The following is a 26,085-nucleotide window of genomic DNA, read 5'->3' as shown; positions in this document are numbered from 1 at the left end:
GGCACTACTAGGTTTCAAGCTGGGCAATCTCGGGAGAAAAAAACGGTAAACTCACCATGGAACTTGGAATCGGATCTGCTTCATCTGCCTGCTACTTACTTTTCAGTTCTCTGAGATCTGCTTTCTGCCTTTGTCCAGGATTTACAGCTGTGGCCATGGGGAGGGACCAGTGGAGGGTGCTCGCTCCACCCTCCCAGGACAGTCCTGTTGAAACAGCAGCCCTCCCGCCCCCTTGCTTGCTTCTCCATGGACCTCATCGCTGCCTACCATGCCACACATCACACGTTGTCCATCTCCCATCACTGGGATGGAGACCCCCACGAGCAGGGTGCTTGAACAGCGCTGGCACACCAGACACGCCCAACAAATACTTTCTGAATGAGTAAGAGTCAGGCTGGAGCGAGCCAAGGCTTAGAAGCTGCGCCTAGTCTTCTCAGGCTTCAGCTCTCCTCTGAGGTCCCCGGCTTTCTCAACAGCCATCAGACAGGCAGGAAGGCATGTCCCGTCCCTCCCTTTGGCTGGTAGTAAGGCCCCAGTGGCCCCCCAGTCTAGCAGCTCCTCACCACGCCAGCTGCACCCAGCCCAGGCCAAGCAGCCTTGTTCTCACCTAACCCAAAGCCACCACCTCTACCAGGGCCTTTGGCCTCCAATCCTGCCTCCACAGCGGCAAGTGACTTTAAAATATAACCATGCTTCAGACTCTCCAGTGATTCCCATTCGTCAGGACACAAGACCCAGCCCCTCTATGCCTCTCTACCACACACTTGTTTGCTGTTCTATGAGGACTGGTTCTTTTTTTTGAGGGCTGGTTCTTTTTTTTGAGGGCTGGTTCTTTGCTGGTGCAGCTGCAACTTGGCATCTTGACCCCACCGCTCTGCTTCGTTTCTTCACAGCCCAGATTGCAGCAGCCCTTGTCCCCCAAAACCTGAATGCAGAAGTCCTGGGCCTGCACCCAACTCTACACTGCCCCCTAGTCCCAACCTCAGCCTACCTCTGGGCACTCCTGATAAGCTGGGCACAGACCTAATAACCAGTACCTCTGATTCTGGGGGTCCTTGGGGACATGAATCCTGGATTTTTCTTTTCCTTTTCAAAGGTAGTTTCAGCTGGGAGGAATAAACCTGGCTTGGGTGAAGGTAACTAGGGTGGGAGAGTGTGGCACATACGGGTAAGAACTTGACAAAGGGATGCGAAAGCAGAAAACCTCCTGTTCCTCTCTGGCCCAAGCAGCCAGGCCCCCAGCTAGCCCTGGCTGTCCCGGAAACCCAGCTCGGAGCAGCTCAGCCCTTGCCCTACACTGCTGCCACCTCCCACAAGGCCAGACCTCTCCCCAGGCTACGGTCCTCACCAGCTCCCCCGCTCTGCCCACAGCAACCTTTCCTCCTCCCCTGTATGGAGATGGCGGCACGGCCCCTCCCAGCCTGGCTGTCAGCCAGAGGCTCCCACAGGGCTCATCCTGTGGGCGAGGCTGGGGCACAGAGCCTGCCAGGACAGAGGGAACTGAGGCGGGGAGTCAGGAGTCCCGGGGAGGGACCCCTGCCAATACACAGACCCGACTCGCGGGGGAGCAGAACAGTGCCCCAGGGGGACCCTCCTGGCAACCCACACGGACGCAACGCAGGTGGGCGCCCATGCAACACGGACGTGAGCGCGAGGCACACGGGCGTGTGCCTGCAGCAGGACGTGCGCAGCACGTGCACGCGCACCTAGGCACGCACATGTGGGTGGGCGGACACGCGTGCGTACTCACAGCCCTCGGCTCCCTCTGACACCAGGCTAGTGCACTTCCCGAGACGCACGCTTGTCCCCGGTTGCGCAGTGACTCGGAGAAAGCCGTCAGGATTCTCCCGCGCCCCTGCCTGCCAGCGGCAGCCCCCGAGAGCTGCCAGCAGGCTGACGGGGCTCGGGGCCCCAACCTCGGGGGGAGCCTTTTTCCAGCCAGTCCTCCTGTTCCCGCCGGCCCCCTTCTCAGGCTTGCGGGAGGCCCGGACTTCTGGCCTTCATGCCCCGCCCTGCTCGGCAGCCCCGCCCAGCCTGGGCTCTGGGTACGTGGGGACTGGTGGCTGATGAGGCCAGTTTTCCAGTGCGGCTCTCGGCCTGCCTTCCACCCAGGTCTGCTGCCGGCCACCTGCTGCCGCCCGTCAGGCCTGGAATGCTGACTGGCAGTTGGCTGGGGCGGGGGCTGGGGCCTGTTATAAAGCTGGGGGCGCCTGGGGGTCACCTGTCCCTGCGTGGAGCCCGCGAGTGCCCTCCGCCGCCACCATGCCCACCCACCGCCTGGTGATGGTCCGGCACGGCGAGAGCACCTGGAACCAGGAGAACCGCTTCTGCGGCTGGTTCGACGCGGAGCTGAGCCAGAAGGGGGCTGAGGAGGCCCAGAAGGGGGCCCAGGCCATCAAGGACGTGAAGATGGAATTCGACATCTGCTACACGTCGGTGCTGAAGAGGGCCATACACACGCTCTGGACCATCCTGGACACGACGGACCAGATGTGGCTGCCTGTGGTGCGCACCTGGCGCCTCAATGAGCGGCACTACGGAGGCCTCACCGGCCTCAACAAGGCGGAGACGGCCGCCAAGCACGGCGAGGAGCAGGTCAAGATCTGGAGGCGCTCCTTCGACATTCCTCCGCCCCCCATGGATGAGAAGCACCCCTACTACAACTGCATCAGCAAGGTGAGCGGCTGGGGGGCGGGGGTGGAGGGGAGGTCTGGGGACGGGGGCCCGGGCTGGGGGGCGGGGCGCCGTCTGGGGAGTCGACAGCAGCACGGATGCCCCCAGGAGCGTCGCTATGCAGGCCTGAAGCCGGGTGAGCTGCCCACGCGCGAGAGCCTCAAGGACACCATCGCCCGGGCCCTGCCCTTCTGGAATGATGAGATCGTCCCCCAGATCAAGGCGGGCAAGAGCGTGCTCATAGCAGCCCACGGGAACAGTCTGCGGGGCATCGTCAAGCACCTGGAAGGTGAGGCCCATCCTCACACAGGGCGCGGGCAGAGGCGGGTGGGGTGACACGTCCCATTGAACCAGCGAGCCCCCAGCTGCTCATTTTGTAAACGTGCCGGCTGCCTGGCCGAGGCAGCTTCGCAGACACCCGCACCCAGGGCAGGGCTTCCAAACTGTGAACTGGACTGGGAGGGGCGAGAAACCACTTAAAAACACAGCTGTGTAAAAAAGAAACGTCCACTGCCGTGTGTACCGGGACACTGTGTAACGTGAGTCTCCTGAAGATTCTGGGTGAAAATGTGTGCCGCCACTAACCCAGGGCCCAGGCCCTGCACAGGGGTCCACAGCTGGCCCGGCTTCCCAAACACAAGCCTCAGGTGAGAGGAGGGAAGGCCCGGGGGTGGCATCTTGCCCAAGGACACCCACCCCTGAAGAGGCAGGCCCATCTGGCTCAAAATCCCAGCTTGCTGAGTGACCCTGGTCAAGTCACTTCACTGGCAGCTGCTGGATATGGGACAGAGGGTGGGGCCCCTGCCCGCACCCCAGCTCACCCACTCAGGGCAAAAGACCAGTCAAAAGAAGGGTGCAGGGTGCGGAGAACGCCAGAGACCTTAGGTTGGTAGCTTGGCTTCCACTAAAAGGGGAGCAGCCCCTCCCAGCATGACAGGCTTCCTCCATGGAAGCCCCCGCCTGCCTTTCTGACGACTTTCTGAGGCCGAGTCCACACAGACGCCTCACAGCTGGCGCTGAGCCTCGCAGATGGAAAGACCACCTGCCGTCCCTTCTGGGGGCTCCCTGCAGCCTGGTCTAGAAGGAACGAATGCACCGAGGCAAACGTGACTGGGGTCTTAAGGGAACAGAGCGTGTTCCCTTAAGGCCTCCCTGCACCAGCACGGTGGGCGGGGTGACAGGGATACCAAAGGTCAAGCTGCTATTCCAGGCCAGGTCTGCGGGAGCCAGCAGGGTTGGGTCGGGTTTCCACAGAGAACTCTCTTCACCTGGCAGGGCCTCCCAGCCACCTCGGCCACGGGCAGTGCTCCTCACTGTCCCTACCCCACCCCTTTCTCAGGAGCACCCCTGCTCCTCTGCTTAGGATGTCCAGAAACTAGAACTCTCTAGAAGCCGAGTGGTTAAGGTCTTCCGTGATCCCAAACACCCACCAGTCTGACCAGAGTTCACGTTGGGCCAAGGGGGCCGATGGCGTCACCCCAGATGAGGACAGCTCTGGCCGGAGCGAGGTCCTCGGTTCACCACAGCTATTTCTGCAGGCTGCTGTCTCAGTGCTGCCTTGACCTTCTCAAGGCGCATTTCTGTGGCCTTGCTGTCGGGGCGGGAGGGCTGCCTGGCTGACAGCTCTGTGGCCCATAAAGGTCACGAAGGCTGCTAAATGCAAGAGCAGGTGGCTGCCTGGCAGACAGGCTGGGAGGGGCTGAGGACCCTTGTTCCTCCGGTCCAGGGATGTCGGACCAGGCCATCATGGAGCTGAACCTGCCCACGGGGATCCCCATCGTGTACGAGCTGGACCAGGCGCTGAAGCCCACCAAGCCCATGCGGTTCCTGGGTGACGAGGAGACCGTGCGCAAGGCCATGGAAGCTGTGGCTGCCCAGGGCAAGGCCAAGTGAAGGGCGGGCTCTGGCAATAAAGGCACGTCCTCTCACTGCCTCAGGCCAGTGTGACCCCAGGACGCCCGCCCCCCAGCACTCACTCAGGGCTGGTTCCGAGGGCCTGGAGCCCGGGATTCCACACACACAGCCCCGGGTCCCTGCTGCCTGCCCAAGCCTCCCCCACTGGGTGCGGGGACCCCGGGAACACGGAGGCCAAGAGCCTCCCTATCCCCGGCTATCGAGTGGCTCCTGACAAGCCCCTACGACGACCCGCAAAGCAGAAGAGCCACTTGGTGACCTTTTGCTCTAAATCCGGGTGCCCAGGGTCACTTAAGGAGAGTCCAAGGGACCCAGCCCTCCCCATGGCGAGCGAGGACTGTGGCCAACACACCACTTCTTTCACATTGGCTGTCCTCTGCTGTCCTGGCTGCCCCAGGGTGGGAAGGGCAAGCTGGTACCCCGAGCCCTGCCCCACGGGTGTCCCCTTGTCCAGGGGCAGACAAGCCCACCGGTGGCCTCGAAGCTGGCAATCCCTCATTCATGGGGCTTTCCTAGCTGGGGTGGGCCCTGGAGGCTGTCCTAAGAGATCAGGACACGGTGAGGCCCGCCTGCCGCTCAGCCTAAGACAGGAAAGGCCATCTGCAGCCAGGTGGGGAGGGGACACTGGGGCTGGCCACCACTTGGGCCGACAGCCGCCTCGGTGCACCCTGCGCCCCAAGCTGCTGCCACCTGGCACCTCCCGGGGCACGCGAGCTTAATTCCCCAGACACTCGGTGGGTGTGGAGCCTCACTCCGGGCACACGGGCTGTCCTGCGTGGGTGGAGGCTCCCCGAGGCAGGGATCGGGGTGGCCCTCGGCCCCTCCCAGAGAACTGAAATGCAGGAGGCCGACTTGCAGTCACACGTTGACCTTTATGCCTCTTCCAAGTGGCCAAGGGCTGGTCAGAGGTCTGAGGGTGCACACACGAGGGCTACAACAGGAGGGACAGGAGCTAGGGCCGGTGTGGGGCACTTCTTACTCCAGAGGCGGGCATGGCTGGGCTGGGGCAGAAAGAAGGAAAGACAGGAGGAACAGGCCACCATGGTTCCTTTCCCTAAGCCGTATCAACTGAGGTGCACACCTGGGCCAGCAGACAAGAGCGAGCCACGTGGAAGGACACGCAGTGTCTGCTGATGTTTCCACCTCTTCCTTCACATACTTAGATGGGGGCTTGGTGGTCCCTATCTCCACTGCCCAGAGCCCAGGCAGAGGGACAGAGAAACGGGGAGCACAGGGCACGTTCCAGAAAGACTGCTACCAAAATTGTCAGGACCCACTCTGCCTTTGGTCATAAACTCTAAGTTCACTGTTCACAAGGGGTCACTGATAGCTATAGACACCGTCCCTTAAAGCCAAGAGGAAAAGGAAAAAAAGGCAAGTGCAGAAGGAGACCTCTAGATGCCCCTGCTCAGACCCACCCCCGCAGACTGGCAGTGCCCCGCTCCTTGGGCAGAGGTCACCGAGAGGCTGGCCCTGGGCAGGGCTTGGCTCGATGTCTTCTGCTGCGGGTCAAGGACCAGGCTGGTTGGGAGGACTAGGGAAGCTGCTGGAAGCGTGCGTGGAGATCACCAGGTTATTGCTGCATTTGGGGCAACAGAGGCCGAGCCACCCAAGCCAGAGGGAGATCCCCTGCCCTCATCAGGGGATCCCATTCCTAGAAAAGCGCCGTACACGACCCTCACGCCGCCTCTCCTGGCAACGAGGGCGTCACGTCTGGGCGGGGGAGGGAGGACAGCCCTCGGCTTCGGCCAGCAGTCGGGGCCCTTACTCAATGAGCTCCACATAGTTGGCGGGAAACATGCCAAAGCGGCCGTCTGGCCCATAGCCACGCCACCAGCCTTCGTCAATCACCTCAATGCCCGTGATGAGGTTCTCAGGGTCAAAGGAGATCTCGGTCTCGTCGGCTGCAAAGAAGGTGAGCCCAGATGCGGCGCTGAGGGCTCTGGGACAGCCAGCCCTCAGCCTGTCCCGATGCTGCTCCCGTGGCCATTCCCCCAGTACACACCTTCCTACAGGGTCTGGCCCTGGGCTCACTGTCCCAGCGAAAGGCCGGAGTACAGCACTCGCACACATCAGCCTGCTCCCCGGGGCCTCTACCCAGGGTCAGCAGGGCTGCCGGCACCCAGGCCCGGCCCCTCTTCTCTGGCCACACTTTCCGGCACTAGAACAAGGCGGGCAACCGGCATTCGCGCCAGCGGACAGCAAGTAGCAGCCGGGAGCGCGTGGGGAGGCCCGGGCTGTGCGGGCACCCCCCACTCTCCCTTCCCACCCTCCTGTCTTCACTTCCGACACGCCCCGGGGCTATCCCCTTGAGGGAGCCCGCACAGCCTGCCTCCTGATCTTGGGCCCTGTGGTTGAGGTGGCGGGGCTGCAGCACCTTACCTGCCTGGTAGTCGTACAGGGCCCGGGCACAGAGCCCTTTCCCACTCAGCCCCGGGTACTGGTCAACGGGCTCAGAGCTGCTATCCTGCTGCTGCACCTGCCCACGGATGGGAAAGAAAAAGAGAAGTCTGGGATCGTGGTTACCCAGATTCAACCCTGCCTGTGACTAGGGCTCACGGCAGACTTGGGGGGAGGGCACACGGGGCACGGGATGCTCCAGGATTAAACAAGGTAATTCACAGGTAGTGAGCCACGGAAAAGTCAGGCATCCTGTGATGGGTACGGCCAAGGAGCGCGTTCCCGGGCACGTGGGCCCTTCACACATCTGCCCTGCTGCAGAGCACCCACCATTGGAGGCTCCTCGTAGAGGGTCTCCTGCTCTGGGGGCTCCTCGTACACGGCCTCCTCTTCCACCGGCACCGAGCACGGAGGGGCGCTGGGCACCGGCTCCTCGCAGAGATCTGCACGGGAGGACACAGCCCACTCTGACCCAGGAGAGGGGAGAGGACAGGCCACGTCTCCCTCCCACCCCCAACCCCCCACAGGGCAGCCGAGAGCCTTGCCTGCCCTGGGCCTTGAGGTGGCGTGAGCTGACTCTCTGCTGAGGGGGGTCTCCGGCTGGGTGAGCTGCTTCTGCAGGAAGGGGCTCCTCAGCTTGCCTGCAAACCAACGGTAAACATCGAAGACATCACACTGCTGGAAAGGGGGAAGAACCGAGCCCTCTCTGCCCCTTCTATGCCCTGTACTGCCCGGAGAGTGGACCTGTTCTGGGACAGTGGCTGTCATGCAGGGAGCGAACAGGGACATGCAGCAGCTGCAGGAATACCACCCGCCGTGCGCACATCACACACACACATCGTACACTCCAAGCAGCCCCTTGGGGGCCGCGTGCAGTGCTGGAGAGCTGACCAGCACTGCAGTCCAATATAGCCTTTGGGGGCCAGAGAGGTGACTGATGCAGGCCCCTGAGACCCAGCTAACAGCCCAACGTTGGGGGGTTTACAGGGCCGGGGCTGGAGGGTGTCCACTCTAGAGCCACACACAGCCCCTCCTGTCCCACCAGGTCAAGAGCAGGAAGGGGACACCTGGGTCCCCGGCTCCCGTGCCAGAAGCTACCCTCATGAGCATGGGCTCTCCTTACTCATCCCTTTCGCCTTCTGATACATCTGTCACTAAGTCAGGGGGCCCTTCCCTGGGACCCCAGGCTCCCCTTAGCCTTCCCCTGCCTCACAGCTGGGCGCAGAGGGGAGTCTCACCTGGCTGGGGGCTGGAGATGGACGTGGTGGACACGGCCCTCTCCTTCTGCTTGAAAATCTCCCGTGGGTGTGCTGGCTGTGGACAGACAGGCTCCTGAAGGAGCGCGCACGGAGCCGGCAGTGAATGAGGATCCGGGAGCCATCGGCCTGCCTGGCTCCCTGCAGCTGTGCAGGGGGTCAGGAAGCAAAACACCAAAGCTGAGGGGCTCACAGGCCTCTTCCAGGACCAGGCGGAGGTCCATGCCGGGCTGAGCTTCTGCCCTTGGCTCTCCTCTCCACTGCCGGCCCTGACACACCCTGTGTCCCAGGTTCGAATCTGCCCCAGCAGGCTGCAGGCCCCTCCCAGTAAGCCCCTCCCTCAGGCCTGCTGGGCGGGGTGTGTGCATGTGGAGGGACCCACACGGCCACCCCGGCTCACAGCAGGCAGCCTGCGCACCTGTCCCGGACGAGCCTCAGCAGATGGGGACCGCGCGCGCGTCACCTCGGCCCCTCAAGGTGGGAGCGTCCAAGACTCACCGGCTCCGCTCGGCTCCTGGAAAGCGCTTCGTGCGGCTCACACTTCCTGCTGGCAGGGGCAGAGGGAGGAGCTACAGCCCGGCCTCGCTGGCCCTCAGCTGCCCCGGGGGACACTCCTAGGGAGGAGGGGAGAAGGCCCGGGGCGGGGGCCAGGGGGCGGGGGGCAGCCCCGCCTCACCTCTGGGGCCCGGCCTCGGCGCCCTGCTCCCCACAGCGCTGCTCCCTGAGGGCGGCCTCGCGCAGCTCCCGCTCTCGGCGCTCCTGCTCCAGCCGCCGCCGCTCCTCCTCCGCCCGCCGCTTCTCCTCCAGCTTGCGGGTCTCCTCCTCCTTCTGCAGGGAGAGCCGCAGGCGGTGGCCCCACTCGGCCTCTGCGCACCCGGCCGGCAGCCGGACCCGCCCAGGCAGCCCGCACGGCCGTGGTCAAGCGTGCGCTCCACAGCGACACCCACTGGCCTTGTTCCCTAACACCTCTAACCCTGAGCTCAACCATCTGCAACTGGGTGCTACCAGGGACATCTGCGCTATGAGCTTGTTGTAAGAAAAACTGAGACACAGCAAGTAAACCATTTCCTGTCTGGTGCACATGCCAGCTCTCCTCCTCATGCCCTGGGCGGCACTTACCTCTGCTTTGGCCCAGAAGCTGTCTTTGCCAACCCTTTTGATCTCAGACACAGCGTTGGTCTTCTGGTACACAGAGCCCTGAGGGGGACCGAGAATTCACTACGGGGTCATTGACAGGTGCACAGAACGCAGGTAAGAACTGTTAGGATGGCACCTGACAGAGGGAGTGGTGCCTGGCCCAGTGACCCGTAAGGAGACTGATACCAAGAGGGCCTGAAAGGCCCTGGGAACCGCAAGCGGGGAGGCTCAAGCCCAGACAACACTGGAGGAGTCTCTGGCTGCACCAGGCCCCTGCGGAGGGAAGCCAAGGCAGGAGAGGCTCCTTGGCTTGCCTGAGATTCCTGGAGGCGGGGCAGTTCTGAGGCAGGCCTCTGGACAGGGGCCCCTCAGACAGCTGACTGCCATGGCAGCACCCACAGGGTCTCCAAGAACCCCAGCTCCCATCCCGCACCAGACCACAGGCCCACAGGCGTCCGTCTGCCACAACTCAGAGGGGCCTGCCCTGTCCACCACCAGAAGTTTCTCCAAAGCAACCACCGTCCAGGGCGGCACAGGACACGCTGGTGCCATGGCCTGGAGGGTGGATGGAATCTCCCTGCAGAGAACCTCTGACCGCACATAAGGGGCTCTGGACCTACCAGGCAGGGTCAAAGCCCATGCCTCACGCCCACTAGCACCCGCCTCACCAGGAGGCAGCTCTTGCCCCTGTCAGGCTCGGGGTCACCACCTGCACCTCAGTCCGGCTCCAGGACTGGAAGCCAGGCAGGGGGAGCCCAGCCCGAGGGAGAAAGCGCTGAGGGCGGGTCTAACCGGTCCGGCAGCGAGAAGTGCACGCTCCTGCCCGGCCACCTCAGGCCCACAGAGCACTCACCACTGGGGCCTGGGGGCCCGTGTCCTGGAAGCGGCTGCTCTCTCTGTGGAAGGTGTAGTTGGCCCCTGAGGCCCTGGCCACCTTCTGCATGATACACTCGGGCTCCACGTCCTCCTCGGCCCTGGCGTTGACGGTCACATGGGCCCCCTGCAGCAGGAGCAGCACTTAATGAAGAAGCAGCACTGCAACTCCAGGAGAGGACAGGCCGCACACCTCGGTCTGCACAGCACAACGGCTGCACGCGCTCAGGGTCAGGAGACCCTGCCGGGAACCAAGGCACGCCCTCCCCAAGGCCTCAGAAAAACCAGCTGAGGAAAACCCATCATCGTTCTTGTCGCAGCCTGCGTGCGAGGCCCTTGCCCTCCACGGTGTGGCCTGTTCTGTGGTGCTACAAGACAGCCCCGGCGTTAACGGGCTTCTTTCTAGTGAATGAAACCCAACCTTAAAAGTCACCTGGAAACGAGCACATTTTCTACAAAAAGCAAGTTACTGATTTCGTCTTGAGCAGTTAGAACTATGACCTTGTTGTTACTAAATACCAATAAGCTTGGGACCTTCTCTTTCAGCTCCTAGATGGAGAAACTGAGGTGCACCTGAAGAAGTGTTGGCAGAACCAGAAAACGAAGTCCTGAGCCTCCTTGCCAGTGACCAGAGAAATGCAAAGAGTAAGCTGACAAGTGAACAACAAATGCTCTTTGATACAAAATGCTTTTGAAATTAAACAAGGTTCCATTATATGATGACTGAAATCAATACGTGCAGAAATGGACTAGAAAAGAATGCATTAAAGGGAACACGCACCCTGAGGTTGTGAGCATAAGCAACTTCCCTTCTCCTCCAAACCCTGCTAGTGCTGCTAAAAGTTCGTACTCATAAAGCAAATGCAACCCAAGGCCTAGCCCTGCCCCAAGACCAGCTCCAGCAGGGCCTCCTCAAGGTCCTTCGTCCTTCCTTCCCACTGAAGCCAGCTTGCAGGTGCCTCTGGCTACCTCCTGGGCAAGAGGAGAGCGGCCTCTGGCTACGCCCCGAAGTCCAGACAGAGCATCGGGACGTGAGGCACACTTCCAACTCTGGCTGTGATTCCCGCTCACTCACACCCTGGAACCTAGGGACCTGGTGGACTCTGTGAGGCCCTGTACGGAGCAGCCCTCACCTTCAGGAAGCTGGCCATGGTGCTGACGTGGTTGGCGCACGCTCCCTTCCGCACGTCATTCACACCCTCGCCGGTCTGCAACACAGCACACCCAGCATGACCCGTCAATTCCTCGGTGTGAGCCAGGTCTCCCCGCAAAGCCACTGCCCACTCCAGGGACTCAGCAGTTTCCCTGTGTCCCGGGAAAGAGCAAACCACAACCCCAAAGCAGAGGACACGGTGAGCCCCCATACCTCCTAGTCAGGGAGGTTCCTGGAGCAGGACGGTGGCCAGCGCCCACTGTGGGGCGTTGCCTTGGAATCCCCGAGTCCCCACCAGGGGGCTCCACTTCATTAGAGCCCCTGTCCTGTACTCCCCATGCTCTCCCGCCCTGACCCAGGCCCTCTGCTCCCTCGGGATGACCACCCCGAAGGGGGACAAGAACACGAGTGTCCTGTGACTGTGTGCAGTCCATTTCACAGGGGTAGTTCCAGGATGGACAGTGGGCTCTGCACTAGCAAGGCCCTAGGCATGCTTTGGGCCGGACTGAATTAATCCACTATCTGCTCATTCACCAGATTCAAGCTGTTCTAAAGTCAAGTCCTCTTCTTCTCCAGTCACAAAAGGCAAAGCACGAAGGAAGGAAAGGGAGTTTTTCCGGGCCACACCTGGATGAGAACCCGGAAGCCCTCAGGTTCCACATACCCAGTTGATGAGGACAAACTTGGGCAGGCCGGAGTTGGGGTCCTTCACTCGGCAGAAGGCGTACATCACCTTCCCACTGCTGAGCTCCTCCACCATTTCCTCCAGGCCCCCCTCTGCAGCAGTCACAAGGAGAGTCAGGGGCAGCCCAGGCAGCCCACGCCCACCCTGGCACCTAGTCCATCAGGAAAGGAAACCCCAGCTGCCTCTAAACCAGGGTTCTCAGCCCCGTCTGCATCAGATTCCTAGGCCTACCCGCACTAAGCGGACTTACGAGAACTGGATGGGACCCAGGATCTGCATTTGTGAAAAGCACCTCAGCCCCGCTCACCACAACGAGAGAAAGCCCCTAAGAAGCAATGGAGACGAAGGAAGGAAGGGAGGGAGGGAGGGAGGGAGGAAAGGCACCTCAGGTGATTTTTTTAAGCCACACTAGTCTAAAAACCACTCCTGTAAACCCACAGGTAATTCTGGAAGTAAAAATGTCATTTGTGCTACAAACCAGGCAGGCACCAGGCCTCCAAATGGAGGGGCTCTGCAACAATTTTACCATTGCCTGGACTCCACAAACCGCCCTGGGATAGCAGGGCCTGATGTGAGTCACCCTGCCTTTACCCACGTCTGCTGAGACTCCAGGGCCACCCGGAGGGTCCCAAGCAGATGTTAACCTCCTGCCATATAGGGCCTCAGCTCTTAGACTCTCTGAGTAGGGATAAGGGAGTGATGGGGCATAGGGGGATAAGGGAGTGATGGGGCATAGGAATGAACCACCCTATGCCGCTCTCCACTGACACTCAGGCTGTGAGCCCCAGCATGTACTAGAGTTTTGGGTTCTCATCAGGTATCCCAAGCCTCCTCAGACTGTGAGAAGGACCTGGATCAGGTATTTTAGCTACAGGGCTCCACGGAACCTGGGGCAGTCCTGAGGCCCTGCTCTGGGCTCTTACAGCAGAGCCTGTGAATACCACTGAGGATGGTGGTAGGAAACTAGGCTGAACTCTGCAATCCTCAGTCCCCTCTGGCATCACACTGCACCTGAGACCACCGTCAATGGCAGGCCTTCTAGAAAGAGGACCACCAAGGAGAGGCACTCGAAAGAGGGAGACGTTTTCTACCAACAAGTCACCAGAACCATTCATGGGGCAAGCAGAGAACATGCGCTGACCAGTGAAGCCGTGTCACTCAGGTCAGGTGAGCTGGCCTTGAGAAGGAGGAGTCAGGGGTATCAGGTGGGGGGCCTGCAGTTTCTACCCCTCTGCCCAGCACTGGCCAAGAGCCTGTTCTTCCCGAGGCACTTCCTATCACTCCGTATTTGAGTAGCACTTTTCCAGGTCACCCTGTCCCAGTGGACCACGGGCACTGATGTGACCTCTCCTGGGTGAGGGTGTGCCCTGCAGATACTCAGCCCACCAGGAAGAGGACAGAGGGGAGGATGTGTCTGCACCTTCTCCTCCACCACCAGCACCCAGCTCGGTGGGACTGTTACCCTCCCAGCTGCAGCCCAGGGCTAAGGATGCAGTGCAGGCCAGGCCTTGGGCTGCCTGCAAGCTGGAGAGGGCTGGCCTATTTCCCATCTCAGCTCTTCCCAACTGCAACACAGACAGAGAGCAGTGCTGCCTTGCACCACCAGGCAGAGAAAGCCAAGGAGAAGGTGTCTTCACTCAGAAACATCAGAAACCCAAAGCTGGCCAGAAGGAGCTGTGAGTGCCGGGGGGCCCACGCTGCTCAGCGGAAGCCTCTGTCCGGCCTGGCTGGCCGCAGTCAGCCCGATCAGGGACCAGGGAATGCCTCAACACTGAATGAAACCGATGTGGGGTAGGCTCACCCTTAGCCAGGGGGGTGTCACTGCAGTCACGCACATGCAGGGGACACCTATGCACCCTGAGTGCCCTTCCTCCCGCTGTGACGGCTGAAATGCCAGCAGAGATGGAGCACTGACGGCACGACTCTCTCCCGTCCACGCACCTCACCCTCCCTCCCGGGCTCTGCCTCCTGATGGTCCCTAAGAGCCCACTGCCTCCTCGCTTGGTCATACTCACCCCCAGTGCCAGCCACACGGATGTCATTACTGTTGCCTTCATAGGTGAAGAGGGCCCTGAAACGAAACACAGACAGGCTCTACAGCCCGTGCCCTGGCCACTATCTGCCCTCACCGTGTCCACCGAGGCTTCATGCTGCACCCGAAAGAGCTCAGCCTGACAGCAACCCTGTAGGCTGCCACGGGCCCCACTCTGAACTACAAGGCAGGATCCCAGTAGGCCGCCGGGCCTCCCGGAGCTGAGCCTTCTCAGCTGCAGCCGGCCCGGCTCACCAGAGCGGCCTGTCGTGAGGACAAGCCCATGGAAACGGGGAGCAGACATCCGCTCGGAAGAAAACTAAGCTGTGAAGTTTTATGGCAACCGTCTGCACATTTATGTGTGAAATACTCACCTAGCTACCATGTATGTGAACTTGAACAAACAAAAGATACCTGCATATTCCTGAAACCCAAGCACCCCAAGGAGAAGCAGGAAGGAGAAATGCGTGCATTTTCAATGACGCTGTGTATATCTGTGGTCTTCCGGGAAGCCTGAAGGGTTGGTGGAGCAGGTCTGTCCGGCCTGAGGCTCTTCCAGCACACGCAGGCTTGTATCGGTTGCGTATGGCATTGGAAACCACAGGGGCCATGACGCAACATGAAGTCAGGCTCCTCACAAGACAGGCTCCCTGGCTGGCCACGTGCTATATCCAGCAGAGTCTTAGGTCTCCACAGGTGACCCTGGGTCACACCGCCCTTCTCCTATAAGCCTCATCATTCATAAGAACTCTGGTAAAGATTTGGGCTTATAAATTATGGCAAATTGTATTAAATCTGGGCCACGGAAGGTCCCTTGACCAGAACAAAGGTCACTCAAAGAGAACATTCTAGAATAGGTGGCTTCTGTGCAGTCCACATGAAGCCCAGACATCTGCATGAACTCTGCAGCAGCTCAGCTCCAGGGAGTGCTGGCAGACCAAAAGGTGAGGGTGCTAATCCATCGGACAGCAAGTCAAAGGCAAAACCCGGTCTGGGGTATCATCACCCCATGCTCCACGGCACAGGCCTGCTGAGGCGTGCCAGACAGAAGCTCCAGGGTCAACAGTCTGCCAGGAACCATGTCAACTTCCACTCAGCCTCCCCAGGGCCTCGCTAATGCCACTGGGCAGAGCTGCCCAAGCCTGAGAAAGTCAGAAGGAATTAGACCCAGGTCCAGAGATCTGGCTGGGAGGGAGGACAGACTGCCAGGAAAGAACCACTGCTTTCCAGCAGAGGAGAGAGAGTGCAGGAGAGAAACACTCAGAAAAACAGGGAAAAAGAAGGCTTGGGTGGTGGCAGACATCCAGACTCTGGTGGCCAGAGTCCTGACCAGCCTTCCTCCCGGAGGAAAGAAGCCCCGGGCTGCAGAAGACAGGAGCACCAGACAAGCAGCAAGAAACAGAGATGGCTGCTCAGCTTAGCTTTTCCAAGAAGGGATCCAGCAGCTAGCAAAGGCCACGCTCTGTGCCAGCCACCTACCCCTCTGACTTCATTCCCCTCCACCCTGGGCTCCAGCTTAAGCCACCTTCCTGAATGTTCCCGGTTCAGAGGCTCATCCCACATTCAATCGAACAACCCTTCTTTCCAACCGACATGAAAAAAAAAAATGGTGTGTTGGCTTGTGAGGGCATATAGCACAAGGAGGATGGGGCACTGAGCACCTTATAATTCAGTCACTTTCCAACAACCCAATCTGAGAACCTGCTGCTTGCTAGCGATGGCAATGCAGCTACAAATAATCCCGAAGAGGCCCTGCCCGTGGAACTTACTTTCTAATGGGAGACAAACAAGATGGGAGACAAACAAGACACACACACACACACACACACACACACACACACACACACACACCCAACACTGTCAGACAGTGCAGTGGGTGCAGGAAGTAAGCAAACATGCCACAATCTAGGGAAAGAACCACCTGGGGGAACCAGGAGAAAGAGCCGGTATGGAGAGTTGATGCTGTGGCTGCTCTCCATCCCACCCGGCTCCAGGGCCTGGCCCAGGGCACCCACTCTGCATGAGAAACTTGTTATGACCCGCCACACCGGAGACCACCTGTTCTTGCTCTGATATCCTCTGCCACTTTTTCTGCACCGCTCTCAGTACCCCTACATGGGGGACAGAGATGGTGACCACCCCACCCTTTCTCTTTTTGTGAAGAGCAAAGGTGACAAGAAAATCAGTGAGGGTGTCTGGTGCATGCCTGAAGGCAGTCAACCAGGGAGATGGGAAAATGTGACTGCAGCCAGGGAGACAGGAATCCAGAAAGGTCTCTCCAAAAAGGCAACATCAGAGCTGAGAAATGAAGTTTGGGGAGCCCCCTAGGATGATGTGGAAAGGCGCTCCAGGCAGAGGAAGCAGAAACAACAAGGCCTGTGAGGAGAAAACAGCTTTGCAAGTTTAAGGAAAAGAAAGAAAGCTAGAGTGGTGGTAAACAGGTGTGACCACAGCACGGTAAACAGGAGGGGCTGTCAGGAGCCTGTCGGCCATGGCAAAGAGTCCAGGCTGTGTTTATGATGCAACAGGAAGCCACTGCAGAGCTTAAGCAGGGAAGTGACGTGGGTCTAGATATTTTTTCAGCTAGTGAATGGGGACCGGCCCACATCGACGTGGCCCCAGAGATTCCGCAGACTCAGGCAGCTGGTGTCCTGAAGCTCTTCCCTAAAAGGCCTGGGGGTGAAGGAAAGGCAAGGCAACAATGTCCTCAGTGTCACAACAGTACACTGTACAAAAGCCACTCTGTGCTGGGCACCAGGGAAAGTACACGTGAAAGCAGTAGCACCTGACAAGTGGAGAGAGCCACAGCGGCTCAGCCACGCCCAGCGGGCCCCTCCCTAGGCAATGGGAAAAGGCTCCCACCCCAAAAGCTGGTCACCTCACTCGATCGTACTCAGCATATTTCTTGGAAGTACAAGTTCGCAAAACCGGTCAGTGAACACAATTTAAGCAAAAAGGAAGGTAACAGAGAATTACCATGCAAAAAACAACCCCAGGTGCAGGACAGACAGCAGACCCTATGTGTGGGCGGCCCAGGGCTCTCCCAGAGACTTGAGATCCAGGCTTCCGTACTATAAAGCCCCTAACACCGACAGCCTAGGAAAGGATGTCACTGGGAGGTGGACGGAAGATGGGACCTTTTTCCAAACACATAACCAGCATCGTCCTTTCCTTCATCTCCCCATAGCTCAGGAATAAGAAGTATATTCATTTTGGAGAAAGGGAGGTTCTCAAACACATATTCACAGGGAACCAGGGACTTAAACCCCTCCACCTTGCTGCCTGACATCTCCAAAGCAAGGCTGCCAGACCACCCTCAGAGTCCCATCTCTGCACACAGCGTTTGGAAGAAGCCGGGCGTTGCTTCCGTTTTCTCAAGAAGGGCTGTGGAGGGCCCCTTTGTCCACGAAAGTCCCCGGGCAAGAAAGGAGAAACTGGCGAATCGCTCAAGCACAGCCAGGCACAGGATGCATCAACGAGGCCCGTAGGGCCGAGACCGGTGGCCAGCGGAGGGGAAGAGCTGGGGACTCACCGGACCCCCACGCCGGGTTTAACCTGCCGACGCACGGTGGGGCAAGGGGTGACAGGGTGGGGACCGCCCCCCCCCCGGGGTGTGGCGCAGGTGCGGGGCAGACAGGGCTCCGTGCCCCCTGGCTCCCCGGCCCCAGCCCGCTCCCGGCCCCCCGCCGGCCCGTCCCCGGCCGCCTCGGCGCCTACCCGTCGGGCGGGGTCTTCCACAGCCAGGCACAGGATGCATCAACGAGGCCCGTAGGGCCGAGACCGGTGGCCAGCGGAGGGGAAGAGCTGGGGACTCACCGGACCCCCACGCCGGGTTTAACCTGCCGACGCACGGTGGGGCAAGGGGTGACAGGGTGGGGACCGCCCCCCCCCCGGGGTGTGGCGCAGGTGCGGGGCAGACAGGGCTCCGTGCCCCCTGGCTCCCCGGCCCCAGCCCGCTCCCGGCCCACCCCCGGCCCGTCCCTGGCCGCCTCGGCGCCTACCAGTCGGTCGGGGACTTCTCCTTGACCACTCGCTCGTAGGCCTCCTGCAGCGCCGGCCCGTTCCGGCTCAGGTTCACAGCCATGGCCGACTCTGCGGTGCCCGCGCCGCCGCCGCCGCTTCCGGGCCCGGGCAGCCCAAGGCGGCTCAACGCCCCGCCCGTCGGCCGGAAGCCCCGCCCCTCCGGCCGGAAGCGGAAGCGGTGCAGGCGGGGCCAGGGTGAGCGGGCGAGTGCTGGCTAGGCGTTTAGAGGGATGCTGCGGAGTTGGGGCCCGCGTGCGCGTCGCGGTCTGCAGACAGCTGGAGGAGGGGGTGGAGGGAGGGCTCGGCCTTCTGCGCGTCCCCGTGCTCTGCCCCGCCGAGGCCGGGCGCGCCTTGTGGGTCCGGCGGAGGGACCCCACCCAGCCCCCTGTTCACTACACTCACGGAGCACCGTGCATTTTATTCTTCAACTCTTGTTGCAGTTAAAGCACTTGCTTGAGAATCCTGGATTCATGACAGGCACGGGATCCCCCGATCCTCTGTGTGGACCCTCAGAAGCAATTTTCTCTATGAATGAAGCAGGCATGAATTAATGAGAATAAAAATGAACACTAAGTGATGGCCACACTGCCACAAACCTAACTCAAAGTGCTGTCATGTTTCTTTGACCACGTCTGCGTTTTCTAGTGAGGTAGAGGATGCGGTGGCGGAGGAGGGATGAGAACCTGCCCCGTGCTGGTCCTGTTACCCAACCAAATTTGGGTCCACTGGCCCCAGTGCAGTAAAGCCAATCTACTGACATGAAGTTGTGGTGAAGGAAAAGTGCAGCATTTATTGCAGGGCGCCAAAGCAAGGAGTCCAGGCAGCTATCGCTCAAAAGATCTGAGCTCCCCCTGCTGGCTTTCAGGGAAAGGTTTTTAAAGATAGGGTGAGGCCAGGGGGCTGAGGGGTGTGTGATCAGCTCGTGGACATTCTTCTGATTGGTTGGTTGTGAGGTAACCGGTAACCAACATCGTCAACCTCTTGGTTCCAACCAGTCTGGGTTGTGGGCGGCACGCGGTCAACTTCTTCCACCTAGTGGGGGCTTCAGTATCTGCAAAAAATAGCTCAAGGATATGGCTCCAAATAATATCTATAGCCTTTGAGGAGGCAGTAAATAGCCTTAATTTTGTTTAGTGGCTAAACTATTATTATTTTGTCTTGCTTGACTGTTTTCCTTTGTTTCTGCATTTTCTCACTTCTCTGATTAAATTTATTCGTTGGAATTTAGGGAAGGCCTAGGAGGCTAAAGTTTTTCTAAAGACAAGAGGCAGGCAGAGGACATGATGGCAGGGGCGGGGTGTGTGCCCCGGGAAGGCCCCATAGGGTCCTGCTCCGTCATGGTCCTGGTTCTTTCCAGGCCCTGGCTGACTGATGGAAGGGGCCCACCATGCCTCAACCTGCACCTGACTATGACTGACCTACCTGGAGGGAAACAGAGACACATGCCCGGCCCACAGCAGCTCACAGCTTCCTTCTCTGCCCTAGAGAACTCCCCCACTTCCCTAAAATTCAGATCCACAGTCCCATAGCCCCTTAGAATTCCATGCTTTGGAATTCAGAGTCGTTCAGCTTTCAGAAAATATCGCATATACCCTTTATACTCTATAAACTCTACCACAGGATCCCAAGCAGAGTCTGGTAATCAAACGTGTTCATTTTTCTGCAGTGACGTCTGAAGAATCAGTTAAGTGGGTTATAGAAAGACTCTAAATAGCCTCATGGCAGTTCAGGTCAGATTTTGCTGCCAAATCAGTTACCAACATCTTAAGGTGTTGGGGTCTGGACTGTGCATTTAAGGGCTTGTAAACCGTATTTGGGCACAAATAGTTTTCATTTGTTATGTCCATTTTCATTTCTGTTCACATCACTGTTGCTTGTCTTACAGGCAGAAACTCTGACATCTCTCTGATGGGCAGAGCAGTTACCTGGTCCCACCCTGGGGAAACCTCTGGTCCTGGCCAAATACTCCTTGCCTTCAGCAGCTCTGTGTGCAGCCCTCCTCACTCCCCAACCACCCTGGATCTTCTGCAGTGTACAGGTCTCCTCGTTTCTCCACTTTGACTTCGCTGATGTGTTTGCATCGGAAAAATGAACTCTAGTAAATGGAGGCCTCCCAGCTCTCCCTATTTCTAGTCTTTTTTTTCATCTTCAGTAACATCTCTGCTGTCATTTTTTCCCTCAGACTTGACCTTCAGGTGACTTTCTGGTCCACCCCAGTCCCTTTAGCCTCCATATTCCAGGGGAGTTCAACCCACAGACAGTCGTATTGTTCTTGTTCCTTATTTTATTTGGCTCCACGTGTCTGTGTTTTCTCTTCTTTCTCTGGGAATGTTTCTATTTAAACACGTCCTAGTTACCAGCTTCCTTCCTCCACTTGGTTGCCAGTCCCCAGCCTGGGGGCCCTGGATCCCTAAGGCCTACTAGGGTGCATTTTTCAACACTTTAGTCAACTGGGGGAGGCCCTACCTTGCCTGAATCAGGCTGTGCAGACCAAAGAGGCAGGTCTCTTTGTTCTGGCACTAGATCAGCTCAGGGTGGTGACCAGGTCCATCCATACTGATAAGGAAAGAGCAGGGAGACCCAGGCTCCACTGAAAGAAGGCTGAGGGGTCCCTGGTGTGGGAAGGTGGGGACATTAGGATTCCACTTCCTGCTCTAGTGTGTGGTAGCCTATTTCAGCTTAACAGATCAGGGAAGGCCTTCCAGAGGTAACACAGGAGCAGAGACTGGATATGGGGGTGGGAGGGTGGGGGACGCAGCTGTGGAAGATCTGGAGAGAAGTGTTCCAGGCAGAGGGAACAAGAGGTGCTGGAGCTCTGAGGTGGGAGCCCAGAGAAAAAGAGAGGGAAGGAGGCATGGGTGTGGGTTGGATCCTGTAGGACCCTGTGGGTCAGGGGGAGGACTTTATTCTTAGGTGTGATTGAATCCCTGGATGGGCTTTAAACAGAGAGGATGTAACCTAGGGATGTTTTTATGTGTATTTATTTATTTATTGGCTGCGCCGGGTCTTACTTGTGGCACGCGGGATCTTCATTGCCACATGTGGGATCTTTGTTGCGGCACGTGGGATCTTTCTTAGTTGTGGCGTGTGGGCTCTTAGTTGCGGCATGCAGGATCTAGTTGCCTGACGAGAGATCGAACCCGGGCCCCGCCTGCATTGGGAGCATGGAGTCTTAACCACTGGACCACCAGGGAAGTCCCTGATCTAGGGATGTTTTTAAAATGTCCCTCTGGGGACTTCCCTGGTGGTGCAGTGGTTAAGAATCCACCAGCCAATGCAGGGGACACGGGTTTGAGCCCTGGTCCGGGAAGGTCCCACACGCAACTAAGCCCGTGCACCACAACTACGGAGCCTGCGCTCTAGAGCCCGTGCGCCACAACTACTGAGCCCGCTAGCCACAACTACTGAAGCCCACGTGCCTAGAGCCTGTGCTCCGCAGCAAGAGAAGCCACCACAATGAGAAGCCCGCGCGCCGCAACGAAGCGCAGCCCCCGCTCGCCGCGACTAGAGAAAGCCCGAGTGCGGCAACCGAGACCCAACACAGCCATAAATAAATAAATAAATAAATAAATAAATAAATTTATTGCCAAAGAAATATCCCTCTGGCTGCTGTGTGTAGATCCTGTCCACGCCCCTCTCCCTCCCACTCCTGCTTTTCCTGAGTTCCTATTTCCTTTTGGCTGTCTCCCTCTTGTTGGTTTTTCCTTGATTTGAGAATGTGAGATGTCTCCACAGGTCACTCCTAAGACTCTTCTCTCTTCTCCTTAGCAAATTGCTCTGTCATTCACACAAGCCTGTATACTCTTCTTGCATGTGGATAGACTCAGATCTTCTTTACTTCTTGATGCTCTCCTGGTGCGTTTGGAAAACAGATCCAGGGCATGAAAGCAGGGCTCCAAATGGTCAGTGTCCTTCACACTCTGAGGGCAGCTGTGTCCTGAAGGCATCTGGGCCCAAGTGTGGAGGGACCGTGCGGGTAAACGCCTTCTGGAGCCCACTGCCTAGAAGGAGTCAACAACGGTAAGAGAAAGAATTGCCACAGCAGTGTCCCCCAGGGTTTCCACCCATTCAAGCTGCTGTAACAAAACACCACAGACTGGGCGGCTTACAAACAACTGAAATTCATTTCTCACCGTTCTAGAGGTTGGAAGTCCAAGATCGGGGCACTGGTAGATCTGGTATCTGGTGAGAGCCCACTTCCTGATTCATAGATGGCCGTCACGTGTCCTCACATGGTGGAAGGGGCAAAGGAGCTCTCTGGGGGCCTCCTGTATAAGCACACTAATGCCATTCACGAGGGCTCCACCGTTAGGACCTAATCACCTCCCAAAGGCCCCACCTCCTAATGTCAGTACCTTGCGGGTTAAGATTTCAACATAGGAGTTTTGAGGGGACACAATCATTCAGACCGCAGCCATCAGTGGGAAAGAATAGGTGTTTATTCAAAGTCTTCCTCCACAGAAGTGTCAATTAGCAAGAAAAGCATTTTCTTAAAAACCACCAGGATTACATCTCTGCTCCAGCCACACACGGCCACATTACTACAGAGTTAGAGAAATGAAATCGTTGCTTTTCCTGCCCTAAAAAGAAAACTTATTTATGCTGCATGGTAAGTGGAATCCAGTAAACAAATACTTCACATCCTGAGAGATTAAAAACCAACCAACCAACCAACCCAAACCTTCCTAGTTGAGTCCCTGTTATGATTTAAACAGGGAGTAAGCAGTCAGCGGCAGGAAGGTGGGAGGGCTGCAGTCCTGACCTTGGTCAGAGACCCAGGCCCTCAGGTGGGGAGTGGCCAGTGTGGACTGCTTGTCGCGTAAGGCTTGGCTACGAGGGGCAGCCACAAGTGGGTACGAGGTGGCTCACCGGAGGAGCAGTGCTCTTTCCTGCCACCCTAACCATTTACAAAGGCCACAGAGAAGGCACTCTCGCTGCTCACATCGCTCTTGCTGTGAGGGCCTCCAGCTTCTCAAGTCTTGCCTGAGGCCTCAGCCTCAAAGACCTGGAGCCGTGCGTGCATCAGCCAAGCTCCCTGCTGTAGATGGGTGGGCCCGCAGCAAGGGGTCAGCAGAAATTCCATAAGGCTCAAAGGGAACAGAAGACACAGGTGATGGAGATTTTGCGGTGTAACTACAACTTTGCCGACATTTTAAACCCAAGGGTGTCAACAGGTTCTGTCACTCCCTCCTGTTTCAGGACGAAGGCGTCCCGAGCCTGCATGCTGGACATACGTACACACACATATATATATGTATGTATGTATTTGGCTACTCCACGCGGCATACGGGATCTTAGTTCCCACACCAGGGACTGAACCCGTGCCCCCGGCAGTGGAAGTGCAGAGTCCTAACCCCTGGGCCGCCAGGGAATTCCCACTGCTGGACACTTGACACGGAACTTTCAACTTTCCTCAGAAGGGTAGCCAGGCTTAAATCCCTTGCTTCTGCCACCCTCAACATTATGGCCCACGCCTCCATCCGCATCCTTGCTGCTGGAGCTGCTGGATCATTTTGCCCATTGAGCACTGCTGGCCTTCTTGTGCCCTAGCCAGGCCATTACTGCTCCCGAGAACAAACTCTGAGGCCAGGCTGGGCCCAGGCCTAATGGCACTTCTTTCCTTTCTTCACGCGGATAGAGGGCTAGATGCAGCTGTGCCTGTGTCCTTGCCCCTAAGAGGTCCCTGGTCCGGTGACGGTGCTTGTTTCACTGGGGGTCTAGGGTGTGAAACGGTCTTACACACCAGCTTATAGGAAATGTGCCATCCACTCAGTATGAACATCTGTATTCATCCTGGCACTCCTCTGCCTTCAACGATTCTCTGGAAAGGTCAGCCCTGTGATTCCATTTACCCTAGTGTCCTGGTGACCCCTGTGGCTCCCAGAAGGTAACGGGGCCCCAGTTTGGGAAGGGCCATGTGCGGGAGTATCCCCAGGTGCTGAGTCAGCTCCCAGAATACGCTGGAACCCAGCCTCTGTTGAAGGGCTCCCTTGGCCTGCTGGACCCTCTCCCCCGTCCATCCATCAGACCCTACCCTAGTCCCACCTCCTTCCTGAGGCCTGTGGTCTCCCGGTGAGTTCCCAGCAGGCAGCCACATCATGTTTTCTTTTTATAATTCTCTTCCTCTCCCCTCCCCTTCACACCTTGCCCTTGGCAAGTGCTCAGTCGATGCTTGCATAGAGCCACCTAAAGTCATTAGAAAGTAATTACAGTGGCCAGCCAGCAGTGATGGCCTCCCCCCACCCCACACCTGTGACTAGGCCCTTGAGCTGTTGCGGTGATGGAGGTGGCCAGCAGGGCTGAGAGGCAGGCTCCAACGGGGCAGTTCTGTCATTACCTCCCAAAGGGGAGCCCAGCCAAGCCCCTGCATCCCGAGGGAAGCTCTGTGGCAGGGAGCTGGATAGATCAGGTGGGCCTCTCTGAAGGGTGAGGATTGGGAGTCTGGGAGAAGTGGGGTGGAGATGGGATAAGAAGGAGACTTTTTTTTTAAGGAAAATCAAGAAGCCACTATTTGGTCTGATAGGGGGTTTGCAGATTTTCTATAGCTTTTTGGTTTTGTTTTTAATAAAATCTCTCTGGCAACAGAAGAGAAACCCCGGTGATGGTCATGATGAGGCCAGCAGACGGGCCGGGGGAGAACACCAGACCTGAGGGGCGGGCGTTGCCTGCCTGCATGGCACCAGGCTGCTGTCTTGGGGGTGCTGGCGAGATAGGCTGGGACCTGGGACTCGGGACCCTTTCCTGGAGTGCTTGCACCTGGAAAAGCGTCTCCTCTCCTCAAGCAACAGGATACAAAGACACTGTAAGGGACTAAAAAATAACTGCACGAGTGCGCAGGTGGGGTCGGTTATGAGCAGTGAGATACAAAAAGGCCAAAACCCAACCGCCACTTCTGAGGCGCGTGGAGCAAAAGCGGGGGGCTGCACGTGATCCCTGCACACAGCGCCGGCAAGGGGGCGCGCAGGTCACCGAAGCCGCCCCTCCGGCCCACGCTCCGGCTCAGGGAGCGAGCGAGCGAGGGCACCGGTTACTTGCTCTCACTCCCCCCGGCTGCCGCTGAGGCCCCACTAAAGCCTTGCCGGAATTTCTTGTCTGGTCTCTTACCAATTTCTTTGCTTAAATAGTCCAAGGACCCAGGTTGGTAACACTGGGAAGCCATCCTCCATTTCTCAGAGGACCAGCTTTCACGGCTAGATCTAATCCTCATCCAATCCTCACCAGGCCAGGACAGGCCTCGGGCCAGGAGTTCTGCAGACCAGTCCCATAAGCACCCCTCTGGAACTTCAGGAGACTCTCTCCTGAATTTCAGAGACAGAACCCTGCCCGTCCTTGAGCATCTGCAGTCGGGTGGTGTGGGACCCCACGGTGCTGACACGTAGCTCAGCTGTGAGCTGCCAGGCCGTTGGACACTGGTGTTCTGGTGTTTTCATCCCTTGTCGGGAGACTTTGACCCTCTGCCGTGTTCTTGGAACTCTTGGGTCTTCCCGTAGCCTGACAAAGGATCGAGATCTCGGCACCGTCCTGCAAGCTGAGATACTTTTGGCCAGAGCTAAGCCATTTGTTCATGTTGGATCAATTGCTTAAGATCATGCATCTCCATGATATCTCTGGTCCGCAGAGAAGAAAATGTATCACTCCCGCCATTAGCTTTTCAGAGCTGCTGTCCAGTTACTGACCGGGGACTCGCCTTGGCAACATGATATGTGTACCTGTGGCTTACGCGGGAGCTGCCTGCACCACAGTGCCTTTAAAAATAAGGTTTTCAACCTAAGATGCCTGTCCTTCAGGCTGACCTGAACCCTGGAAGGCATGAAAAGCGAGTTTCCCATGGGGACAGAGTCCAGGGAATTTGCCAGGGACAGGCCTGTGGACCGTCACTGTGGTGGCCTGTCCAAGGGCTCTGGCAGGTACAGAGTGCGACTCAAGTTAGCGAAGAGCG

The 26,085-nt window shown here is 58.3% G+C and overlaps 2 protein-coding genes across 13 annotated transcripts; one reads left to right on the top strand and one right to left on the bottom strand.

Annotated features, from left to right (window-relative positions):
* Positions 1-2,186: 2,186 nt before the first annotated feature.
* PGAM2 (phosphoglycerate mutase 2) lies at positions 2,187-4,601 on the top strand. 2 transcript variants are annotated; one of them, XM_007114111.4, is made up of 3 exons: positions 2,193-2,676; positions 2,782-2,962; positions 4,400-4,601. In XM_007114111.4, the coding sequence occupies exons 1-3, from the start codon at positions 2,263-2,265 to the stop codon at positions 4,564-4,566; spliced, it is 762 nt and encodes a 253-aa protein (XP_007114173.1). In that variant the 5' UTR covers positions 2,193-2,262; the 3' UTR covers positions 4,567-4,601. The 2 variants fall into 2 exon arrangements, with proteins under 2 accessions (XP_023970906.1, XP_007114173.1); XM_024115138.3 differs by having other exon boundaries at positions 2,187-2,962.
* An 841-nt stretch (positions 4,602-5,442) lies between these two features.
* Positions 5,443-18,279, bottom strand: DBNL (drebrin like). Of its 11 annotated transcripts, none has more exons than XM_055085121.1 (14): positions 18,125-18,279; positions 14,107-14,162; positions 12,071-12,183; positions 11,387-11,461; positions 10,234-10,380; positions 9,363-9,440; positions 8,920-9,071; positions 8,742-8,790; positions 8,226-8,319; positions 7,533-7,628; positions 7,318-7,454; positions 6,970-7,066; positions 6,439-6,491; positions 5,443-5,588 (listed from the first exon to the last, which is right to left on the bottom strand). In XM_055085121.1, exons 1-14 carry the CDS (start codon positions 18,205-18,207, stop codon positions 5,490-5,492), a joined length of 1,329 nt encoding a protein of 442 aa, XP_054941096.1. In that variant the 5' UTR covers positions 18,208-18,279; the 3' UTR covers positions 5,443-5,489. The 11 variants fall into 11 exon arrangements, with proteins under 11 accessions (XP_054941096.1, XP_028346066.1, XP_054941099.1 ...); XM_028490265.2 differs by having other exon boundaries at positions 7,318-7,430; XM_055085124.1 differs by having other exon boundaries at positions 8,226-8,301.
* Positions 18,280-26,085: the final 7,806 nt, after the last annotated feature.

The sequence above is a fragment of the Physeter macrocephalus genome, chromosome 5 (assembly GCF_002837175.3).
Source record: "Physeter macrocephalus isolate SW-GA chromosome 5, ASM283717v5, whole genome shotgun sequence".
Classification (NCBI taxonomy): domain Eukaryota; kingdom Metazoa; phylum Chordata; class Mammalia; order Artiodactyla; family Physeteridae; genus Physeter; species Physeter macrocephalus.
This window is presented reverse-complemented; position numbering and strand designations above follow the sequence as displayed.